This window comes from Dipodomys ordii, unplaced genomic scaffold, assembly GCF_000151885.1.
Source record: "Dipodomys ordii isolate 6190 unplaced genomic scaffold, Dord_2.0 Scaffold1, whole genome shotgun sequence".
Taxonomy (NCBI): domain Eukaryota; kingdom Metazoa; phylum Chordata; class Mammalia; order Rodentia; family Heteromyidae; genus Dipodomys; species Dipodomys ordii.
In genome coordinates, this window is record NW_012267217.1 from 55,713,676 (window position 1) to 55,739,110 (window position 25,435).

Sequence of the window (25,435 nt, forward strand, 5' to 3'; positions counted from 1 at the left end):
GGACAGTATTTAATTAAAACTCTGGTTGCTGATTGGAGGAGCTCTTTCTCCCTCAACAGATTGTTCAGAGATCATGTCAGTGTTTCTCTCAAAGCCAGCACAGAAAAGCTGTGTGTCAAGTGAACAAAAGAACAGAAAAAAAAAGAATGCCAAAAAAAAAAAGCTCTTGATCCATCAGAGCTTCTAATCGAATAGGTCTGATGAAATTAATATTCAATTCTATCTGCAAATACACCAAGTATAACAGAGATGACGAATGTTTTGGACTTACAACAATATCCTTGGGTAATTCTTTTTCTCCATTATTTTATTTTTATTTTATTCTTTCCCTATGAGGAAGTGCACTGTTCCTTTTATGTAATTTCACAGCTCTTGAGATTGTAAGAGATTAAAAATTCAACTACAAAATAATAAAGAACTATAATTTCTTTATGAAAGAATTTTCTCTCCAACTCATTTTCTTCATTAGAAAATCTCTACCGTTCTAATTAAAAAGCAGGTCTAATTTGCAATATGCCTGCAAGTGAATTTGGAGTTTGGTAATTATTTGGTACCTAGGAAAAATTACCTTTTAGTTTTAATTTGAGAAGTCTATTATGAAAATGATTTTCATGAGAAAACATACCGAACCCTTAATATTTAGACTGCTTAAAGTAAGTCACACTGAGTTCCGCTCTGCAGATAGCGTTTCATTTTCTCCAAATCCTAAATTTCTCATCTCAAACATCCAAAATGTGATAACAAAATGGCTAAGCGTCATTCACAATAATAAATTCAGAGAAATATCTATTTTTCCCATAAAGTGGAACTCAACAGTTTCAGTTTAGCCTTTGCAGGTTCCGATTTCTTTAATATGAATAATAACTTTAAAAGACTTTGAACAATTACAAAAAAAAGAACCACCCCAGCATTTCACCTATAAATGAAAAATACCTCTTTTCATAACGCAGTGCAAAGTAGTAAAATGTCTCACTTTAGCTATATAGCTTTCTCAATGTTCAAATTACTTTAATCAACAAATGCAACCTCATATAAAGGAAAAAAATTAAGTCTGTATTTGCTACTCTCAGAGTGGAAATGTTACTAAAATATCCAAGATGTCTCAATATTTTAACCCAAAGCATATGTATTTTTGCATTCCCTAAAATGTTTTAATGTTTTTATATAGTTACACAGAATAACAAGGCTTCTTCGAATCCCGGCTAGCACTTCCCTAAGAAAACATGGAAAAAAAATAAAACGAGGAAATCAAATACTCAGTTTGAGTATTGCTCACCACTCCTAACTTGGCAAAGCATGATAAATGCCTGCCGTTTTAAAAGTTATATGGTTATCTTGCTATTCAAACTATAATAAATAAATTTATGCCATAACGCTCACCAATTTAGCTTCTTACAACCTGTTGGAACCCAACTCATGTAGCATTTTTAAGTCAGAGCTTTGCTTATGGACCAGGAAAAGGGAGTGGATAATTTGGATTGTTTTGATTTGTATGGAGTTACTCGGGGGAAGAAAAAAAAACCTAATGTTGGCTAAAAGTAGCTAGGATCAGATTTCTTCTTTAATCTAAAGGTCAAGAACTGCCTTTCGCTCTTATCAAATAAAATTTTAATTTGCAATTCAAAGTTCAAAATTGCAATATATTTGATCTGAGTGCAGGCTAATCACTAAGAAAAATAGAAATAAACTCTTTCATATGGTAAACAGTAGTGCTTGTTATTCTGGATGTATAAGGGGTATAGTTTTTCTTCCTAATGCCCTCATTTTATAGTGTTCAGCTTCAATTTCAAAAGATTAGTAAACATTTCTTAGCAATATTTGCTTATACATGTCCCCAGTGCCTAACAGAAGAAAACTTCAACAAAATTTGAGTCATAGATACAGGATTCATCAAAAAGATGAATGCAAATATTACTTTAGATATTTTATATATGAACAAAAACCTCAAAGGGAAAAAAAACTAAAATTTCCAAATACATTCATTTTACATTACTAATTTTATCATCCAGTCTTGGCAACTAAAGACTAAAATATTTGAATGGATTATTATCTCTTGTCAGAACATATACTTTAAAAATCCATCCACTGTAGATGTTGACATTTGAAATAACTTTCTTCCACAAATATAAAATTTTGAAATCTTAATTAAAAGAAAACTTAATTAAATCTTAATAAAGTCTTCTCTTGATAGGCTCTGACATTTTGTTTTCTGCATAACAAAATTATTTCTTACATTCTTTCCATGTTTCTAAACTATTTCATAGCAGACTACCAAAAAAAAGTTTTGGGGAGGGATCTGAATAATCTCTTAGTTAATCTTGACAAATTTTCTACAAAATTGTCTTGTGTGGAAAAATTGTAATTGAGTCAAATACGAGTTTATTTTTAATTTGTGAGTGTATATGTGTTTTTCAATTCAAAAGCAAGTAAGCAAAAAACAGAAAGAAGGAAGGGAGGAAAGAAGGAAAGAAGGAAGGGAAGAAGGAAGGGAGGAAGGGAGGAAGGAATGAAGGAAGGAAGGAAGGAGAGAAGGAAGGAAGGAAGGAAGGAATTGTTTTCACAAACGCAGTGTCTGGAAACTACTAAATATATGACCTGTTTGAGTTGTTTGGAATTAACTGAGCACCATAATCGGGTTCTCTCTCTCTCTCTTCTGTGTCTCTGTCTCTGTCTGTCTGTCTGTCTGTCTCTCTCTCTCTCTCTCTCTCTCTCTCTCTCTCTCTCTCTCTCCAAGGCCAGGTTTTACCATTGGCTAGATCAGCAGACAGTAATCCCTGTGTCCCTTTCTGGGCACAGAAAAAAAATCAGAGGGTTGAAAGAGTAATATTACCATCCTGCTTAAGATATTCCAACTCTCCACTTCCAGAAAAGTGGGCAACCAAGTGGGGTTAAACTCTCTAACCAACAACCCCAGACTTCTCAGCCTCTTCTAGAAGTTTTGACAGGAGGAGCAAGGATCCCTGCATGGATGGAGCAGAAATGTGCAATCACCTATGGGCTTCCCATGAGATCCTGTTTCTAGAACTTCCTTCCAGCATCTAAAGGCATCTTGACCCTTTCCAGAGACAAGACAATGCAGGAATCACTCATCTAAAACATTCAGTGTCCTGGGGCCCTCTCCATCCTTGTTCTGACTGCCCAACTGCCAAGAGGCCCCACTGTTCCCTTGCACAGCTGCCTGGAGCTACTCAGAGCTGACAGCCAGTTTGGGCCACTGACATTTTTGCCTGCCCAAGCTGTGCCGCACCTTGCACCTTTCTTAGTAGTCACATGTTCCAAAAGAGAGGAGGCCTAGGACCAGAGAGAGGGAACATGCTAACCAGGAAGATTTGGGGAGACCTACAAGAATTATCTGAATTTTGTCTAATGCCACCTTGACTAAGGCCCTGCCAATGGAGGGCTTTGCTCTTCTGAGTGGACATTGCTTCTCTTCCTGTGAGGCCACAGGCCATGATCTCTTTAAGGCATTCCCTACAAGGACCTAACATGCTATGGAAAATAAAGACCTCATGGGTGAGATGCTTGATCCAGATTTGGGCTCCCTGAGTAAATAAGGTAAGACACAAGAAATGAAGAGCCAGCTGGTGTACTTGAAAGTCGAAGGTAACAGAAGGTAACAGAGTCTAGGAGAATGTGACCAAGTCTAGAAGATCCAGGGATTTGAGCTTCTGGACTTTTCTGGCCAGAAGTGCTCCCAGCCAGCAATGGACAGCTTGAGGCATTTGTTTCAGAGATGTCTCATTTCTTCAGACTTCTAAAAAATGCCTGGGAGCTATTGGCATCATGAGAGCTGGGAGACATATGAGTCTCCCAGAGACCCACGGCTATGGCCTTGAGCCACCAGGACTTTGGGTTTTGTCTTCTCTATTCTACTCTTTAGTAAGGACTCAAGTCTTGCTCTGGTCCTGAAGAAGTAGAGGAAATCCACTGGGATAGAAGATGCCCTTGGCTTGACCTTGTCCTGCTTCCTCCTAGATCACTCAGTAGGGTATTATGTCTTCACAGGTCTGGCTCTGCGATGAGGAGCCTGCTCCTATCAGAACCAGTCTTGTCTGTTCTCTGTGCAGACCAGAGCTGTTAGATGATGGAGTCAGGGGTATGCAAAGTCTTATCCTTGCCCAAATCAAAAGCTTTCCTCCATGATACCTAAAATCCCAGCATGACAAATTGTCAGCTTCTAGAAGTCCTTCTCAAAGGAAGATCACCTCTGGGACCAGCTGAGTTTCTATTTCAGGAGAGAAAGCTGAGTGGACATATGAGGGAGCAAGTGTATGTTGTATGTACCTGTGTGTGTGTGTGTGTGTGTGTATACCTCTGTGTGTGTGTGTGTGTGTGCCAGTACACAAAGGGACACCAATGCAAAGCAGAGAGAGAGAAGGAGAGAGAAAACCAGACCAAGATTGACTCACTCCTCACCTTATGCCAGTCCCCAAATCGACTGATAAAGGAAGCGAAGAAGCATTTCCCTGATCTTGCAGGAGGAGAAGCAGTAAACAGGGAGCGGTTCAAGTATGGCTGAAAAAAGGTTAAACTTGTCTGATACACATCCTTTCCTGCAAAGAATAGTCTGAGGGGCAGTTCTTTTCATTTCTCCTCGTTTTTCCAAAAGGATTTTCCAAGGACCAGAACTTTCAATGTGAAAGGTAGTCATTATCCTTTTCTAATGAATTTAACTTGGGTTTTTTTTTTAACATTGTTTATTTTTTAAAAATTAAAAAATTCATTTCGGGGGGGGATGGTTAGTTTAAACATAGTAACATTAAATTATAGTAATTCAATAAAACGAGGAAAGTTAGCCAACAAAGATTCAGACAAAATTTGGTTCTATGTGTGTCATTGTATTTCATAATAAAGAAAGAAAGTTTTCTCCTTATCTGACCAAGGTATATGCTGGTACCTCATTAGGAATAGGAGGCTGCTGCTGCCGTCTAGTTTTGATTTTCCTGAGAGAAGCAGAAAACATAAGACATATGTGAGCAGGAAAGGAGCCCTGCCCTGATCCCCACGGAGGCTCCAGGGAGCCTCTTAGGTCCCAAGGCTTTCTGTTGAGGAATGTCTAATAAAACTCTGTCCACAGGCAAGAGGGACACACGGAGAAGCTAAAGTCCAAAAGTCTTCCCCAAGAAACGCCCAGAAAGTAGATCCCAAATAACTCAGGCTTCGGGGTGCCATCTGGCCTTCTATTTAGAGCCTGACCCCATCTAATAGCAACACTCTCAATATCCAGACCCCCACACACACATACAACACAGGCCACTAAAGCCTCACTCTTTGCAGTTTCTGACCTGATGCTGTATACTAAGCCTTCTATTTGCCTTCTTCCAGACAGAAACTCAGCAAGTATTCACAGACTGGCAAGGCCATTGACCACAAACAGACATTGGTTTCTAGGAAGAAACTATAGAAGTTGCCTTTCTACCACCCTCTGATAAATGTGTGCTGTGCATACGTATGCCACAGATGTGTGCCCTGTCGGAAAAAAAAAAACCCCAACACAAGTAAAATCCAACACCTGGAAAGCTTCATGCTTTCCAGGTCATATTTTTCCCCCTCACTCTTCCCCCCCCCACCCACCGCCGGTGGATTGCTAGTCCCCCAGAGGCACTCAGAGGAGAAACTTGTTCCACTTCCTGAAATGGATTCCCGGGCTTCCTTAAGAAACTGTCTGAAAGGATGTTAGAAGTTTCCAAACTTTACAACAGAGAACCCAACAACTCCAGGCACTGAGAGTCCATCCACCAAGATAACTGGAGTAGAAAATGAAACCTTCCCTTCCAACCCCCAGATGAATTCACAAGTGCCTTCTATGTTAAAGAATCTGCAAGTTCGGGCTTCAGATGTAGCTCTATGATATTGTACTCGATTCACATCAAGGGTATCCTGGGTCCCCTCCTCAAAACTACTCTCTCCCTCTCTCTCACACATACATACACAATTACAAGTTTTCAAATTGGAAGTGAAGGGTTACCTCTTCCAACAAACACCTGCTCGCTGACATGTAGTCAGTCCCCTGGAGAATGATCCTGCTTTCTCTCTCCCTTCACCTGTGTGCTCAGAAGCAATGTGATCATGTGCGGCGAATCTAGAATTTGGTAGCTTTACCAGGGTAGGCCTGGAAGCGACTTATTTTGTACGGTACAAATTTCTGTTGAGAACAACATCAGGGCAACCTAACAAACAAATCACAATGTTCCTTGTTAGGATTAACCCTCCTTAAACCTTTCTTCCTATGTGTACAGCTAGATGCTTTTACAGGTAGTAATCAGATGCCACAAATTATGGGCCTGATTCAATCCAAATTATGCGCAGAGCTGGGAGAGAGCGTGAATGAGAGACGGGGGGGGGGGGGCTGCTTTTGATTCTTCTCAGCTCTTTTGCAGATGCTTTTAATGCCAGGGCTGTTTATATCCCTTCATGGTGTTCTTTCTTGAGATTTCCCTAAGCAAGACAGAGGGAAAATGAGAAGCGAGTCCTGGGGACCTAGCTAAGTGTTTATTCTAGCATGAAGAAAATGAACTGTCCTACCTCACACCTGACAGGCTGTGTGCTAGGCATACTGGGGTAGGTACAATAATCAACAAGACAGAATACTTTGTTTTTGTAATTTTTCTCAAGCCAAATTAAGGTTCTTTTTAAATAAATAAGTATATATTCGCAAATAAATGCATTTCTCCTATCCCTGGGTGGCACATTCCTAAGAAGAGATGTCTTGAAACATTTGATTTAGAATAATTATGGGCAGTCACATCTTCGGTTTTCTTGGTTGGGGGGGGAGGTGGGGGGAGGTTTTCCTCAGACAGTTGGAGCCCAGTTCTTTCTGGCTAATTTCAGACTCTGACTCCTAGCTTGGATAAGCCATGTATTCAACAGTATCAACTGAACTCCCAAGCATCAGATTTAAGGGAAAATAGGCTGAAATGATCTAAGGGAAGTGAGGTATGCAGGAAAACATAAAAAGTCTTTTGTGCCTAGCAAGGAGTGGATACAAACTCCCCCCCCCCAAAAAAATTAATAAGCATTAAAAAACAGCCGTTGCCAAACTCAGGAAACTCCTAGAACCAGGCACTGGTGCTTCATGCTTATGAGTAGCTAGTAATCCTAGATACTTAAGAAGCTGAGATCTGAGGATCATGGTTCAAAGCCAGCTAGTGCAGAAAAATCCCTAAGATACTTATCTCCAATCAAACATCAAAAGGCCAGAAGTGGAGGTGTGACTCAAGTGGTAGAGCATCAGCCCTGAGCAAAAATGCCAAGCAAGAACACAAGGCCCTGAGTTCAAATCATGATAACATCATTTAAGAAAAAAAGGTGGGGGAACCCTAGAACATCAGGTCAATACTTCTGAACAGAAATACAGGAGTACGTCTTCTTACTATACTAGTTCAAACCTAATTCGGTGATTTGGAAAGATAATTTCTCCTTTGTAGCTCTATAGCCAGTTGCTTCTAGATTATTATAAAACTATCCACAGTTTCCCTAGCACAAAAAGAAAAGTAAGTAAGACATCTAAGAAACTATTTTGCTGGGAATGAAATTAAATAGATAGTAACCAAAGGAGAATTTTTTTTAAAAAAAGCAAAACCAATAAGTACAAGGGAAAACAAAAAAGTCCTCCTTCAATTTAGAAAACGTTCCATTTGGAGAAACAATAGAATATTGGAGACGTTTCCAGAAGCAATCGCTGCTTATGGAACAACCCCAAGTAGTAATTTCGAAACTCTTACTTACATATCATGGTAAAGGACAAGTGTCTTGTTTTTCTACCACAAATGTTGGCAGACAGACATGCCTCTGCTCCTTGCTTTTCTATTTCCTCACCATTTGTTCTCAGTGCTGAACCCAGTTTCCACCAAAGCTATCAGAATTACAGATGCCTTTCCCTTATTTTATAAATAAACTCGTGTGCCAAATGGTGCTGTGAGTCTGGAAACACTCTCAATGTGAAATAAATCATTAGTTTGCCAACGAGTGGAATACTATGCAGCTATACAAACAAGGCTGAGTGGGGAGAGCCTGAAGAAGAAAAATGGCTGGGATATAATCTAAAAGTTAGAACAAAAAGAAGAAACAAACTGCCAGGTAGCGTATGCTACCATTTCTGTTGCTGATGGGAAGAATTATGTGCCTGTGTGTGCACATGCACACCAGTACTGGGGCTCGAACTCAGGGCCAGATCACTATTAGTTAGGATTTTTTTTTCTTTTTGTTCAAGGCTGGCACTCTACCATTTAAATCACAGTTCCACTCCCAGTTTTTGGCTGGGTAATTGGAGATCAGCGTCTCAGAGACGACTCTGCCAGAGTTGGCTTCGAACTGCAATCCATATCACCAGCACCCACTGGAAAGAATTTCTGTGTGTGCAAAGGATTGGACTCCAAGCCTATAGGCCTTACATTCCTTTAACTTTATTTTTCTTGAATGGGAGAGGGAGAGAGATGGAGAGAGGGGGAGGGGACAGGGAAAAGAAGAAAAGGTCATCACATTTTTACATAGCCTCTCTAGAAACACTGGTAACAACTGAAGCAAAGTGGTCGGGAAACCTGTCTCTGCGTGTGTTGCTTGTGAGCTCTGTACAAAGCCAAGGTAATTTCCACTCAAGAACGGATATGATATGATGGCTTGAAAACTAAACCTAACAAAGCATGCATTTCTCTTGAGTGGGTGACCAAGGATGCAATCTTTGGAAGAAAAGTGCTTCCTAGTGGAGCTGACAGTGGGGTCACATCATCTAGCAGTCTCCTCTCATCTAAAAGCCTTGGGTTGGGGGTATTGGACCATGGGGGGTGGGGAAGGTCTCACACTGTCCAGCAAGGTTTTACCAGTTCACTGTAGCCCCAGGCGGCTGAGGAGCCCACGCTGCCTGCTGTGATGCCTAAGCCTCAACAGCTGCATAAACTGGCGATGGCCCAGCCTGACCTATTCCCGACACAGGTCAGAGCAGTGCATGCAGGGATAAGAAAACAACCTTCCCCTAGCCAGTGGCTGTGCTGGCAAGTCTGCAGGGTGGAGGTTGTGGGGAGCTCTCTGGCTCCCAGATATTTTTTCTTTCACTCACACAGCACCCCCAAGAGCAATGGAATCACCTATCTTTTGGGAACCAAGAAAAAAAAACAGAGAGAGAGAGAGAGATGGAATGGAGGGAAATCAGATAGAAAAGTTTTTCATTGCAGATTCTCCTTCAGTTAAAAAGAACGCCACTCTAGACCATTCCCTGAGCTCTAATGTTAAAGGGAAGAGAATTTGAAAGAATCATGTACAAAGAAAGAAAAACGCCCTCTATCTCACAAGCTGAAAGAACTACGCATCTGAGAGCAGGCTGAAGAGACAGCAGATGAAGACAGGAAAAAACACGACTGTATGAAATTAAGTAGCCACAGGAGGAAAAATATATGTGAGACCTATCTTCAGAAAGCAACTGGTTTATTCCACTTTAACCTGGGGGACAGACAATGAGCCCAAATAAAAACCAAATTAAAAATTGGTTTGAGGAGTTTTGCAAAAGCAAAGTTGATCTAAGAAAGAAAAATGTCATCTTGATAGGCTGGGAAGAAAAGTAATTAAGAAATATCCATTGACATCTGGGTGAATGGTTTTAGAATTAAATTATTTTTCAAAAACCTTTTCCATTAAGTAGTTGCTTATAAAGTCAATTCTTTTAGCATGGTGCAAATAGAACTCTGTGTGTGTGTGTGTGTGTGTGTGTGTGTGTGTGTGTGTGTGTGTGTGTGTGTGTTCAATCTTCTTTGTTGCTGCTAAGCCTTGAATTAAACTTTTATCTACCCTTGGGCAGACCCTATCCGCTACTTTGTAGGCTGGTCACTGTCTCCATGTTCAGAGCCATTTCCTCCCAAGACTTTGAGTTTCATAAAGGTCCATATAATTTGTACATAACATGCACCCTCTCATTTTTTTTCTCACAGAACCCTGGGAAGTTGGTATAATGCCCCCCACCTTACATATGTCAAGTCAACACCTGAACTTCAATTCACCTCAATTTTAAAGCACCATTGGCAATACAAGCCAGGTCACTTGAGTACTGTGTTTAAAAGACAAGAAAACATATGGAAAAGTACTTTGAGGTGTGTTCAAATCAGATAGGACAAAAACACACATTGCTATAGTGACCTTTAGTCAGGAAATCAGCCAGGAGATGATTCCAAAAGATGAAACCTATTGCTTTTCTTATAAGAAAAAGTTAATTGGGCCAATTAATTCTCTTTAGTTCAACTTAAGCTCAACCATGATAACTGAGAGGTAAAAATACATTTGCACTCTTTGGCCAAAATTTTCTTAATCATGATAATATACTTAAATATTGATTTTAAACATACACGACTGGGGCTTAAGAGTATAGGTCAGTGGAAGAATGCATGCTCAGCATGTGTGAGGCCGTGGGTTTGATGCCTAGCACCACAATAAACAAACAAATAAAATATATGTTTGAAAACTGACCCTAGAATTTGCTTTTTTTTTTAAAAAAAAAAAAAGGAGATAAAGCTTATGGTACTTCGTGTATGTGCCTATAAAAACTCACAAAATACAAATATGTAGATTTTCTGCTAAAATGCAAATACATTTATGATCATCTAAGTATTAGTTATGAAAGTATACAATAAACTAAACCAATGTTATGTCCCAATATAAATTGTACAGTAATTATCTTTCTTGTCTTACCTAGGATCCTCGCTTACTTATAATGTCTAATGACTTATGACCATTTAATTCTTCACATACTTCCAGAAATAGGCTTAATGATGGTAAACATTTTTAAAGCTACATTTGTGTTTCCACAAAACTATACTATTTGAACTCTCAGTATGATCCTCTAAATCATTAAATGCTGAAAAATCAGTGGATTTTTCACTCCCTCAAGCCTGTGTTAACCAGCCAAGAAGTCTTCTTTCTTTGTCACAAAGCATTTTGATTAGCTATTTTTAAACAGAAGAATCTATTGGATTATGTCCAGGATGAGTGAAGAATTAGCCTCTTGAATAAAAAGTTAATATTGGGCAATATGGATACAGAAAGTCCAGATGACTTTGATCAATTTATTCTGCCTCTGAGAAGAGGTATTTTATTTTATTGTTTTTAATTAAAACTCCTTCAGCGATAGTTAAAATGCTACAAACAAATATACAAAATGTACAGTAAAATGCTTTCCTAAGATTTTCCTTTCTTTTTTTTAATGGGGGGGTATCAAACCAAATTCTAAATTTTACACTAATGTTCTTTTTTAAAACTGTATTTTAAAGAGAAATGGTTGTTTCCATATTAGAAAATGATCTCTTAATCTTTTCTTTGCTTTTAATCAGGAGAGAAGGAAAGAAAATGAGACCTTAAAGGTTAAGAATTTTTTTTAAAAAAACCTTCCAACTGTTTACCATAAATATATTCTGTGATTTTCCTATCTCTTTCTGAGAAGGATGGACTTTCTTAATCATTCCAATTAAACAGGTGTTTTATCATGTTCACAGGCATTTTGATAACTGTGTGTATCCCAAGTTAAAAACAAAACAAATATATTCTCCTTATTTCAGATCATAAGCTCCGCACTGAGCATTTGAAGCAAAGCTTTCTTAGAGGAGAAATATCCTAATTCCAGTCCAAGCTCCCAACACTACAGAAGAACAGAACTCTTCTGCACTCTACCCCACTCCACAGGGTAGTTCAACCATAAGCTAAATGTGCGTGTTCCACTGAAGACTGACGTGAAAATAATTCACAACTGGGCAAGGGATGGCCACAGGGCAATTCTATCCTTTCCTCCGTGGTCATCTTCCAGGAGGGTGGCAAAGCCCTTTTTACTTTCTTTGCGCCTTTCAGGACTATAGCTCCTTAGCTGAAGGCAGCCAGTTCTTCTGTCAGTAATCTTGCTTTGGTAGGAAAATGAGATCCAACAGGGAGCTAGAATCTCTCGTCTCCTTGGTAGGGTATTGAACACATATCATAACACACTGCCGATGGGAAAGTCACTTTACTTCATATGTATATAAAATATGTGTGTACATGTGAAATATGCAGCAAAGCACTCTCTAATGCTACATCTCCCCCAGATAGGGGACCGTAACAGATCTGAACTGACTTTAACTTCCCCTTGAGTCTACTTCAGTTATTCATTCTATATTGCAATGATGGGTATTAACTATTTCATATGCGAGAGCGCTTGAACACAGACAAATTAGTAATTAGTTTTAAAACATTCACTAATGATTCTGTTCTAAACAGATGTATCTTGTTCAAACATACGCAACAAGGGCTGGAGGCTTGGCAAACAGCACAGCACCCACCTACCAAGTGCAGGGCCCTGAGTTCAAACTCAGGTACTGCCATTTGTTTAATCATACAAAAACAGAGTGAGAAAGAGTAATAAAAACCAATATTTAAAAACTCTCTGTGTAATTATTTATGTAGTAAAATGTCCAGGGAGAAAAAACTTGAGAAAATCCTCATCTACTGCACAGCTAAATATCCATAGCCTGAATCTGGCAAAAGTCATAGAGTCTCAAGAGTGATATGTTGGCATTTGTAAATTAAGCACAGAGCCCCATGCAAGACTTTTGGCCCTCCTAAGAAAAGAAAGACCAATACAAATACATTGAGTACTGAAATAAACAAACAAAAGTAATAGTTCATCTAAAAATCAACAGCCACTAAACATCATGAAATAATTCAGGTATTATTTTTTCCCTAGCATTCAACAGCAGAGTATGGAGTAGGAACTTTACTTTTACCTCAAATTCTGATGCCTCTCACAGGACAAATAAACCTTTATTTTGTGTGACTGGATATAATTTGGTACTGGCTTAATTCTTAGTGATGAATTTGTACATAAACTTCAATGATGTACACAGTGTCACACATGAACAAATATCTATTCCTATATTTTAAGGGACTTTAAAATGTATGATAGCATTATGTAACCATCTATAAAGACAAAAATGACAGAAACATATATAGAAATATCCTGTGTATTCCACACCGAGTTCTACATTTTTTTTTCAAATGTGACATTTTTTTTCTCTCCATCATGATAGCTTGGAATGCAACTTTAGCAGTACTAGTCAGGTCATTGCTCCTATACCTGCGTTCCCTCCACCAAAAAGAGAGAGAGAAAGTCAATGTGATGATAAAATCACCACTTCTAAACAAGGAATCGCCTTGGGATAATGAAAAGCGCCCATGGGTCTTTTCTATAAACTATGTACATGTAACTGGATTCAGTTTTTATTTCCTAAAGAGAATTTGGTCAATACTTCCTCAGAATTTCAGAGGAAAAGGAGAGTTTTCCAGGATAAATTGAAGGGATTCGGACTTTGATCTCTGCAGCTAAACACATCTCACAATAGAAGATGGCCAAGGAGGCCCGAGCTCTCTGGGCCTTTTAATGCATAACAATGCTATCAACAAACAGCTACTTAATCAATATTTGGCCAGGGCCGCTGAAAACATCCTTTTCAGACTTTAATTCCTACTTGTAAAACAACCTCAGGGCAGCCAGTGAGATAAGACATTAAACTGACTGCTTAATTGCCTTTTAGTGCCTTGGTAGTTATGTATGTACATTCTTAATGGTTCCTTAATCTTTATTTGCCCGCATAAATAAGTTACCTGACACAGAGTCCCACCAAACTACCACTTTCTCCATCCAAGATCCGGTCAAAATCTTGTTCACTGGATGATCAAGCCTTAAGTTTCACTGGTCATTTATGTACTCTATGTACAACTTGAACACTGAGTCTTATAATTAGAAGAGCTTCTTGTTCTGTCCTCAAAATATTCATAGTTGTTGAAAGTGCCGGGTTTGCTGACCAGCTCCCAGTCACGAGACTGATTTCTGTATACTCCACTCGCCGGAGCCCTGGCACACTGTCTGTTTCCACCTGCCGCCCCGGTGGGTTTTAATGCTTAGCCCTGGGGACTCGTAAATGACCCTTCAGTAATTATTACATACTTGAAGCCCCTACCTTCCCGTTTCAGTGCTATCAACAATCACATCAACCCCTCCCCCAAATAAACAGACGATTTCAGGCATTAATTAGAAAATCTGCGTGTTTTCAATAAGGCTAGAAACTACGCACACAGCACTCAACCAAGTCAAACCAGCAAATGAACTAAGCATACAACACTTAACCAGGTCAAACACACAAGCAGAAAAAGAAAATCAAGGATCAACTCTGCTGTTACAAAGATCGGTGGGAAATCCTCACTGCTGCGGTGAGGGAAAGAACACAGCTCCAGTATTCTAATAGACTTCAAGGCCTTCTAGTGCCAATGTTGTTGTTGTTGTTGTTGAGAGGGGGGATGGTTCCTTATTAAGTGTATCAGCTAAGTTGAGGTCAAATTCCCAGATGCTGACAAATGGACTTGAGGGTGGACAGTCAATCCAGTTAGAGTCACCAAGTTTTTATCCCATTATTTCAAACCCATACCCCATTATTTTAATCTGTGGGAAAGTTCATTCTCTTGTTTGTCGTCCATCCCAAATTTATCCCAACATTCCCTTCCTTGCAAACTTGAGAGAAGCAAGCAGGCCTTTTTCCACTTTCCAGCCCACTCTTCGTGTAAAAGGTCGCTGTTCATGCATCCCATGGTAACAAAGAATTCCAGGACTTAAAAAAAAATTATTTCTGTGGTTTTGAACTGGATTATATATGTTTAAAATCTGAAATCATTTGTCCTCGTTCATTTTAGGAGCGCTCACAAACAAAATAGAAGCTCAAGCAAAACTTTGGTCACTTTTGCTCTTTCAAATTCAGAGAAACAAAAAGCATTCGTTCCTTATAGATGGCAAATCGGAGCGGAGAAATATGTAAAGAATACAAACCCCCCTCCCCCAACCAACCAACCCACCCAGCCAGGTTTGGAGCCTCCTAGCTTCATCTTTGAAATTGTTGCAAACCTCCCACGCTCACTTGTGATTTGGAAAAGGGGGAAAGTCTTGGGAAAGTGTGTCTCCAGCCCCAATCAAAACATCAATTTGGCAATCTGGCCTCTTTTCCCCTCGCCCTCCCGAACTGACACTTCAAAGGCGCTACAACAAGTCAGTAATTGTAAGGTTGCATCTAAATATTTAAGAGAGAGTCTTGCAGTCGCGTGCCCATTTACAGTTCCTCATCTGTCCTCTTAATTCCATTACGACATAAAGCAAAAATGTTTCCCAAAACTCATAAACAGGAAAAGCGTCACTTTGTTGCAAGAAGTTGCGGGGGGGGGGGGGTAGACACGAAAAGGAGGAGGAGGGGGAGGAGGAGGAGGAGGTGATGATGAAGGAGCTGTTTCTATTGATTAGTCACTGCTTTTGTGTTAAGAGCTTTCTTTAAAATAAGGGGGGGAGGCAATGGGGGGGAGGTTGCAGAAATTTCACTAATGTGAGCCTCAGGCAAGGGAGGAAAAAAAAGAGGGAGAGAGAGAGAGAAAGAAGAAGGGGGAGGCGGGCTGTGTCTAGATGAAAGCGAGAAGGACATAAAGGAGGCAATTGAGCCGGCTGCAGCCCGGCAAGCTGAGCTTCGAGCCAGCGGGCCCTGGCGTAGGGGAGGGGGCGGCGCGGCGCGGCACTTTGGCGCAGGGCACCGGAGAGGAGGCCCAGCCCATTGTGGCGGCGCCCGCGGGCCCGCTCAGCCGCGCCGGGGGAGGAACAGAGGCGCCCATTGAGTGGTCCCAGCACGGGCCGTGCCCACAGCCCCCGGGTGCCGGCCTGGGCCGGGGCTTTGCTCCCCGGCCTGCTCTGGCTCCGGATCGCAGCGAGAGCTCCGAGAGGGTGAGGGAGTGGGGGGGGGGGCTACGTTGCCCCACCCTCTTGTCTCAGTGGGGGCGAGAATGCGGGAAGGATGGACTGGGGGGAGGGGGACGCACGGCGCCCCGGGGCTCGCCAGCGCCTGGGCGCACCGGCCCGTGTGCGCAGCGGGTCCGCGGGCCGTGCTGCTTTGGGACTGGTCAAGAAAAAAAGGGGGGGATGAGGAGTTGAGAAATCTAAAGAGATCTCGGAGAAATAAAAGGGAGTGGTTCTGACCTCTTTCGGGTGCCCTTTCGGCCGTGCATCCTAGTGTCTGCCAAACAAACTCCGTGCGCCAAAGTTGTCCCCCCGAAAGCCCATGTCAGCAGTGCCCGCCGGATCCACCGGGCTAGAAGACCCGGCAAGAGCCCATCGCGGTGGTCTCGGTACCCCCCAGTCCCTCCTTGATCAGCTCTTCCCTCTTTCTCTGTCCGGGTTCTTTCTCAACATCGGTTGTACAGTACAAACATGGGGAGCAGGAGGGGGGAGCCTGACACTTTGGATGCCCAACAAGGGATGGGATTTTTTTGTTTATTTTTGAGGTTTCCAGATTGCAAACTGTATCTCAGTACATTTCACCCCATTCTTTCTCTAGGTTCCTCTTGCCTTCCAAAGCTCCTCCTGAAAAGAAGCTGGAGGTTCCAAATAGAGTGAGGCTGTGCGTCCCCTGACAGCTCCAAATTAAATTAAGCTTCAGCTGCTGAGGTGTGTGCGGGCCGTGTGTGTGTGTGTGTGTGTGTGTGTGTGTGTGTGTTGTCAACCGCACAGCTCCCACTGGGAAGAATACTCTGATTTTTTAAAATGGTAGCAATTTCCCTTGAATGGCAGCAAGCACAGCTAGACTAGAAACATTTTGTAGGTGAAATGAGCACTTTTTCCACACTGGAGAGTCCATAAAACTTCCTGGCGCAGCAGCTATTGGGGCTCATTGAATAATTCATCCCTCATTGCAAGGCCATAATGTCTATTCTGGGTCCTTTGTGGGGCTGTTTTCTCTTCTTTTCTCCTTGAATTATAAAAAGGTTGCCTTCCTTTGTTCACATCAAGCTGCTCCGAGCTGGAGCTTTGTCTGGGCCAAGCTAAAGTGTGAGTTTCAATGGACTCTCCAGGCTTTGTCTCCCAAGTTCATCTCCAAGTGTAGATTGTGTAGAGAAGGCCTTCTTTGTAAAAGCTGGAAAAGTTGTACAAATGTTTGACCAGCTCATTTGGGGCGTTTTGTCTCCTGGGCCTCAGTTGCCTGTACTGAGAGGGACAGGCAGATTTGCCCCGCTGTGGCTTCCAGCAAAGTTAGCAAAGCCAGGGATATAGGCCTCTGCAACAACTCTTGGCCCTCTGAGCCATTGCTTTAAGAGCTCTCTAGGTTTGAGGTTGTCTAACTGCTCAACTCCTTACCTTCCTTCCACCCCAGCATCTCCCTGCTGGGCTAGAATAAAAACTAAAGTGTGTTCTCAGAGATCAGGCCAGGAGGGCTGGGAAGGTGGCTCAGTGTTAGAGCGCTTGCCTTGCATGCCTGAGGCCCTGGGTTCGATTCCTCAGCACCACATAAGCAAAAAGAAAAAAAAAGCCGGAAGTGGCGCTGTGGCTCAACTGGTAGAGCGCTAGCCTTGAGCTGAAGAGCTGAGGGACAGGGCCCAGGCCCAGAGTTCAGGCCCCACGGCCGGACAAAAAAAAAAAAAAAAAGAGATCAGGCCAGGAAAAGATACCACCCCCCCAAAAAAGGAGAGGCTTAAACTGAGTCCAAGGAAGGCTCCTGCTCTAACGGGAGGGACGGGACAGCACACATCATCACGTTGCTCACCAGCATTGGGTTTGAGGTATCTTTTCTCAACTGCATGAGTGTCCCAAAGCATTCTAGTTGTTTGTAAACCTAAATATTTTCTGTGTGCAGATTTTTGCAGACGTTCAGAAAGAAACCACTGTAGAAGGCTACACACCCAGGCTTAGATGATAAAGGTAAAAAAAAAAAAACAAAGTGATTTTCCTGGCTCAATCCCACCAAGGACCCCACCCTAGTCCAAGCATGCACCCTGGAAAGCTACCTGTGCCCCCAGGATAGCTCCAAAACTCAGCTTAGCCCAAAGAGGTCCAGTCAGGAAACCCACCAAACTGAGAAGGGAACCCAGTCACTCCTGATATTTTTTAAGTTGAAGAGATGTAACTCTCATCAAACCAAAAATCACCTAGATCTTGGTAAAGATCTAGGCAAAAAGATCTTGGCAAAATGATCCTGTTCAGATCCATCTCCCAAGGCATTGAACACTCCCTTGTCTCTCTCCCCTCCCTCTTCTCACCCTCCTCCTCTTCTAACTTTGAAGTTTCAAGACAACTCCAAGCAGGTAATAATGGGAAAGCAGCAGCCTGCAATTCTTGTTCCCTTGGGGGTGGGGGAAGAATTTCTCTTGGTGCTGACAGGCCACAGCCAATATGGAGTGGGTGGTCTGTACCCCTGAGGGGACAGAGGATGACAGTACTGAGAACCCAGGAGCACAGATCCTTCAGTCTTGTAACCCAAAGCTTGGGTTCAGACACCTTCAGGTTAAATGCCATCAATACTTACAAACAAATGACAAAAACAGCCAACTTATACACATACACACAACACGGAAGAGATTAGATGGATTTAGAAACCCATCAAAACTCTCTGCCTCTGTCTCTGTCTCTGTGTCTGTGTCTGTATCTGTCTCTGTCTCTGGCTGTCTGCCCTCACCCCCTCTCTCTCATCCTTGCTTTTCTTGAGGCTGGAAAAGCTACTGCAAACTCTGGAGGCTTAAATATCCTCTATCATACCCCAACTACTCAGAGATTCCCAGTCTTCATTTCCACTCAGCTCCAAGACACCATCAGTACCACATACAGATGAACTCATTCACCGGTTTATGCTCGGTGGACTAAAGCTGGTATATAGTAATAATAATAATAACAACAATAAATAAATAAATAAAGGAAAGTTTGACTCCGTGGTAGAACACTTGCCTAGTATACATGAGATCCTGGATTCCATCCCCAGCACCATGAAGATAAAAGTAACAGATTAGAACAGAGCAGATGTTGGTTTTCATAGCAAGTACTTCTGTGCTCTTTCGTTTGAAGGCTCTTACAGTAGCCAGCGATGGGTTGTCAGAGAACCAGGACAAGCCAGGGCCAGGAGCTAGCAGCCACTGCGCCACCACTCACCTCTCTCGCTCAGGATGCCGTCAATGCTATGTTTTGCTTTTTTCTCACTTTCCTCGGCCTCCTTCCTCTCCAGGTCAGCCTCTTCCTCTTCGCCTTTCCCAAATTTACTCCTCAAGATGCGGCTGATGGAACTCACTGCAGATGAGAGGAGGAAGGGCCCACAGTCAGCTGAAACGAATCACGCTGTTCAAGATCCATCCCCCTAAAAGCCCCAACCAGGGCCACCCTCCATCCTGTCCTGCTCCCTCAGCTGGAATCTCCCTCCGGAATCCGAATCTCCTGGCCTCTGCCATCCATGCCGCACACTATTGTCTCTTCCTTCCACTCACAACCCCCACCCCTTTTATAGGCCTCTAGGTATGGGAGCGCAGCAGCTCCTCCAGCCTTCGACTGTGGGTGGAAAAAGAAAATGTCATCTTTGTCCCTCTCCTTTTGAGAAGCGTTTGTTTCACTTCTTCAATAGTATGCTAAGTTTCCGGCCTGAGAGTCTCCCCACCTGAAGTCGTTTGGCCCTGGAGGTTCGAGGTTCGAATGCAGTCAAGAGCCACTGCGGACCTGCTCCCCCTGCAAACCAACTGTTTTTTTTCTTTTTGAGGCTATAAAAGGTTTAAATTTCAACTGCAGAATCGTTTCCTATTGTAAAAATCAAAAGAAAATGCACTCTCCCCCATTTATTTTTTCCAGATTCCAGTCTGGTAAACAAATCCATGCCCTGAAATATATCGTTCTTGCAAAGGGAAAAAGGGAGTTTCCTTTTAATTAAAAACAAACTCCCCAATGCTCCCTGACTCTGGTTCTACCGCTGGTCTTTCTCTTCCCTTGGGGGGGGGCAGGAGGGGGAGAGACGGTGGTGGTAGGCTGGATGGTCCCTGAGACTGATTCTCGGGGAATATGGGAGGGGGAATTGCCTAAGCTCTCTTTTAGCACAAGCAGAATCTTGATTGGTAGGGCTCCATCTCTTTTTGACGGGGGTTACCAAAACATTTGTTTCTCTTTAAAAGGGAACATCAATATTAATAAATGCTTGGCCTCTGCCTCACATCCCCTTCCCTGCCTTCTTTGGAGAGATGTCTGTCCATGGAGGTCTCTTAACCCTCCACCCTAGGGACAAGCAACCCCCCCCCAGCTCCATAAAATGCCAAGAACGTCTGGTTTATAAATATTTCAGGGCCTTGGGAGAACAGCCGCCCAATAGTCAGGATCAATCATTGAGGGATTGTGGTATGAATGTCCGAGTGGGTAATAGTGACTGACTGTCAGCGTGGAGACCTTAATTGGGTCTAGTACCTGAAGGCACTGTGTTGCGATCACAGACTGCATCCTTGAGTAATTTGTCTCGGATTTCCCAGCTGAACATGCCAGGGTTCTCTCGTTTGTATTCCTCAATTTTCTTCTCCACATCAGGCGTCGTTACCTGCTTTAAGAGAACATGCGGGCCCGCATGAGTACCCCCGTACTCTGGGCTAGACAAAATAACCCACCACTTAGCCTGGTGCCCTTTCCTGTATCCTCTGAGAAGATATCCCCCCCCCCCCCGTGTTAGCCAAAGAATCACAACTCTCAAAGGCAATTCGCTTTACAAAGAGGCAGACAGGAACTCCGGTGCAGCCTGGGGACCCTCCACCTGCCCAGATAAGCTCCCACAACCCACTGAAATCAAGAAGAATTAGACTATCTTGGAGGCAAGGGTGGCATTTTCTGATGCTTGGAAATAAAGACAACTCTTTATACCCGAATCATGCGAAAATGAAACTAAAAAGGTAATGCTTGAGAGAGCTACTGAACAAACGAATTAGATCAGCAACTTGTACCACTGCACAGATACAAGATTGTTTTTTTTAAGGGAAGAGCAGAATGAGATGCAAAAAAGTTGTCTATCTGAATTTTTAAAAATGGAGTGGAAGAGTGATATGCCTAATGAGAGATTTATACTTTCCGCTCATCACAAATAAAGAGTTTATAAGGATTCTTAGGTTGAGAAAGGGTTGGGAAGAATGAGGGAATTGAAGGATATTTGAAAGTCCCTAGTTAACCATAACCCTTTTGGGGTTTGCCCCCTGCAAACTAGAAAATCATCCTGGCTTTCCCTCGGAAGCAGAAGAAAAGATAGTGCCTGTGTAATCTCCACACACACACACACACACACACACACACACACACACACACACGGCCCTAGCCAGTGTGAATTTCTTTGAAAAGAGAACCAAAAATAATTTGAAGATCGTTTTAAATTGCTATTTTGAAGCAGAGTCAATGCTTACTACAAAAAAAAAAACAATCACAAATGGGTTTTTTTGGAGTCTTTGGATAATTAAATATGGGACAGAAATCATTTTTTAAACCAACAGAAAAAGAGGTTCTGAAGTTTGGAAAGCGCGGTGAGATGAATGAGGTTTGAGGGAAGACAGTTGAGAAGACATCAGCAACAGGTGAACGTGTACAGCTTCCAAGCTTTCGCTGTTTGATAAAATAATTCCATGAGATATTCAGCGCTCCCAGGATTTATGTGTTTCATTTACAAAACGTTGCGTTTGCCTATAATGTTTGTCAAGGACTGTCCCTGCTACTGCACCCGTGTGCGTGTGTGCGCGCGCGCGTGTGCACACACACGCACACGCACCCCTTCCCGGACTTGAAGACTAACTTTTTGAAAAGCCCCAAGTGGCAGCTCTTAGTCCCGACCTGCTCTTCCATTAGATAAACTGCAGCCCAAGCCCCAAGTAAGGACAGCCAGGCCCGCGCGCTCACCTTGGGCTTGCTGCCGCCGATGGCTCCGGGACGGATGGAGCCTGTCTCCTGGTACCTGCACAGGATCTTAGACACGCAGCCGTGGGACACGCGCAGCTGGCGCGAGATCACGCAGGGCCGAATGCCGTGGTGAGCCATCTCCACGATCTTGTGGCGGATGTGGTTGGGCAGCGGCCTACCGTTGATAAATACGCCGCCGAGCTGGTTCACGCGGCCCTGGCCCAGGGGAGTGGACACTGGGAGAAGAAAGGAGAAAAACAAAAAACAAAAAAGAGAGGGACACGAAGAAAGTCACTTAGAGAGAATAGAAAACAACAAGAAAAGACGGACCCACCAAATTTTGCATTCTTCTCTCTGACAGCCCCAAAGTTAAAACTGCTTCCTACCCAACTCCCAGTTCTAGGCCCGCTTTTGGTCACATTTGGTCAAATTATTAAGCGTCCCAGCGGCATGGAATCGCGTGATGAGGCCGGGCTACCTGCTCCGGAGCTCTTCTTCCCTTTCGACCCCAGACTAGCGACTTGGAGCAAGCAGCCCCTGGGGTTGGTGGAGAAGATGGGGTCCTGGCAAGATCTATCCTCAAAATCTGCCCAACTGGGGGCTACAGTAAGGGTTTGGGGGCGAGCTGTCAGCCCTTGGGGTTTCTGGGGTACAGTCAAAGAGTCAGAAAGGACACCGAACGCGGGCACAGGTGGTGGCCATGTCACCTGTTACACGCAGCAACAGCGGTGGCGCTCAGGCTGGTGGGCATCGCGGCCTCGCTTCATAGCATTCGTGGGGCACTGAAGACACTGTCCAAATCCACCCCCCTCCCCTGCTCTCCCGGGCCCTAACCCTTCAAATTGTTTAGAAAAGCTCTTGAAGGGGGTGAGGAAGGAAAAGAAGGGAGTTGCAAAACTTTCTGAAATGCCCTAAATTTTCAGGCAGACAGAGGGAAAAGGCATCCCCAAACATACAGGATCCAGAAACTTGGAGCTGCTATTTGAGTTGAACGGGATTGATTTATTATTGTTGTTATTATTATTCATTAGTGCTAAAAAAAATAAAGTCCAATTACGATGGCAGGAGCCGCCTGTAGTCACTACAACAACTTTGCCCAGCGAGAAGGTTCCGCGGGGACGCCCAAACGTCCTCCCAATGTGGACTCCGCTGGGACCATGTTTGCGCGTAGAAGTGGCTTCTGTGGGTGGCTCCAAACGCTGTTCATCCCCTTTCCAAACAACGGGAGAAAGTGGTGGAGCCCGCGGGCCGCAGGCCTGGCCGCCAAACTACGCGCCGGGCTTTTCACCGGGGAGCGGATGGTAGATGGAAAGTGAGGCCGGGCCTGGCCCCCAACTCCGGCTTCTTGAGGTGGGACTTCCTCCTTGGACTCTCCGAAGGAGTCGGTGCGGGTCGGGGATGGTCGGGGGTGGGGGTGCCGGGAGACAGTCGATCTCCAGCCCCGGGATTCAGGTGGCGCCGAGGCCCTTCCTTACCTTCCAGCGGGAACCCACTGCGTGGATAGTTCTGCCCCGGGCCGGGGCGCATCATCCTGGGGACAGCGCCGGCCAGCGTGGTCATCCTGGGGGCAGCTTCGCTCGGAAATTATATCCAGGTGAAGAAGGCAAAAGGGAAAAAAAAACGATCGCGGCGCAGCGGGTGACCCTGGGGAACTCTACGGAGCGTGAAGAGCTCCTCCCTCCCCCCCCAAAAACGACAGGAAAGAGAGGGAGGGACGCGGGAAAGGAGGAGGAGGAGGAAGAGGAGAAGGAGGAGGGGGACGGCTGCTGGCCTCCTAATCCAGAGGCTGGAGATGGAAGGTGGAGGGGGGGCCGGGTGTGGAGACCCCTAGAGTCCCGGATCCCCAAGCCCAGGGTGGAAAAAGTTTGGTGTGCGTCTGGTCGAATGGCGCCGTAGCTGGGCTGGGGAGGGGGCGGCGCTGGGAAAAGTTGTGGGGGGGGGGGAGTTCCAAGCGCCGGGATGAACCGGGTAGGGGGGAGGAAGGGGGGCGAGGCAGGAGCGCGGCCCGAGCCTTCCTCTAGTCGGGACCCCGAGTGCTGGGATCCCGGCTAGGGAGCATTTATTAGTTCTTTCACCCAAAGCTTGGTCTGGAGCCCTGAGCTGCGATTGGCTCATGAGGAGACCGGCCCGGGTGGCGGAGGCTCGCGCTGATTGGGCGACGGCGGCCACTTTCTCTTCCCATCCCAGACTGCCCGGGCCTCCGTGGACCCCAAGAGCGACTCGCGCTGAGCCCCAGCCCCGAAGAGAGAAGGGTGGTGGTGGTGGTGGTGGTGGACCCGAGGAACCCGGGAGACAACAGCCCGAGGGTGATGACAGCGGCGGAGACGTGTGTGCGTGTGCATGTGCGTGTGTGTGTGTGTGTGTGTGTGTGTGTGTGTGTGCGCGCGCGCGCGTGTGTGCCTCAGTCTACCACTCTCGGGGCGCGCGCCTACGCGGTCTCTCTCCTGGCCTTTCTGTTTCTGCGTCTCTGACTTGGTGTCTTTCTGTGTCTCTCCGTGTCCGCCTGTCTCGACTGTTTCTCTCATTCTCTTTAAATCCCCGTTTTTTTCCACCTGTGGGTCTCGGGCTGGGCTTACTGCCCGCCGCAGGGGGCGCTGATAAGGCTTATTTTCCCTTCCTCTGGTCAGTCTCTGCCCCTTGGCCTAGACTCGTTCTAAGATCCTCCCTTTGGGGCTCCTCTCTGAAGAGTCCAGGATGTGCCTGTAATGTCCTTTCTGTCTTTTCCATCTAGAGGTGAGGGATAGGAGGTGGGTAGCTGGGAAGACAGGCAGCAAGCAGGTAACCAGGCCCTAAGATTATATCCTTAAAGTTTGGCCCGTTAGGAAGAGTCATCTCCTTTACTTGGTTTAAAAAAAAAACACACACACACAAAAAAAAAACTCTCTTAGGATGCTGGGGCTCTAAATCTCCACGTAGAGACCCTGGAGGCAGAGATGCATCTATATGTTAAAGTTTTGCCCGGCTGCAGCGTTTGTTCTCAGGAATTTATTATGGCATTCAGACTAAAGGGGCTGGAAAAATAAAAGGAGCAAAGTCTTGGCTAGGAGCTGAAGTGTCCCTCAGCAGGATGTGACGCCAAGAGTGTTGTAAAGACTGTCTGTCCTTAGAGAAGGTACCATTGTGCACAGCCCTTTATTTATAACTTGGTAAGTGCCAGCGAACTCGCCTCCTTTACACCCCCGAGTGCCAGCCCCGCGTCTCTGCTCCTCGCTTTATTCGCTCAAGTCTATTCAGAGACTGTCACTCCGGGACTGTGAGGTATTCAGGGCCTTAATCAATCAAAAGGATGAGAATCAGGCAGGTTTTTCCCTTTGAAATAAAGGAAACAATGACTTCTGGGCTTCAAGTTCCCCCTTTTTCTTTTATCATATTTGAATTTTTCCTGCCCTGGAGTCAGTCCACCCCTCTCTCCGTCTCCCTTCCCCCACCTCCTTTGACAATTTTGACATGAACCCAGGACCCCTATCCTATTTGCCCACTCCTAATTAAGGCAAAGATTGGGGTGGTGGGGGGTGAGTTTAAAATGGTGACTGTTCAACCTTCCCTGAGTTGGCCCTTTAAGAACCAACCCACTGCCAGTGGTGGGGGGGGGAGCAAACAAGCTCAGGGCTGGGCCTGGTGTCAGAAGGCTTGGTTTGACCCTGGGAGAAAGGCCTCGGGAGACTCAAGAAAATGTCTGCACCCCCTCCCCCATATCCACCCACCCTTGGGGAGGGGCCTGTGTATTCATAGTACTAAGTG

At 44.4% G+C, this 25,435-nt stretch overlaps 1 protein-coding gene across 4 annotated transcripts in view; it reads right to left on the minus strand.

Moving 5' to 3' along the window:
* Pax3 (paired box 3) overlaps nucleotides 1–23,415 on the minus strand; it is a 94,069-nt gene extending 70,654 nt beyond the window's left edge. For 3 of the 4 annotated variants that reach the window (XM_013025415.1, XM_013025276.1, XM_013025494.1), the window contains exons 1-4: nucleotides 23,170–23,415; nucleotides 21,695–21,930; nucleotides 20,234–20,363; nucleotides 18,947–19,081 (exon numbers count right to left, since the gene is read on the minus strand). In XM_013025415.1, coding sequence (XP_012880869.1) covers nucleotides 18,947–19,081; nucleotides 20,234–20,363; nucleotides 21,695–21,930; nucleotides 23,170–23,254 — 586 coding nt within the window. In that variant the 5' untranslated portion in view covers nucleotides 23,255–23,415. The remainder of the gene's footprint in view (nucleotides 1–18,946; nucleotides 19,082–20,233; nucleotides 20,364–21,694; nucleotides 21,931–23,169) is intronic. The other variant, XM_013025344.1, reaches the window with a different exon arrangement.
* Between the last annotated feature and the right edge of the window lie 2,020 nt (nucleotides 23,416–25,435).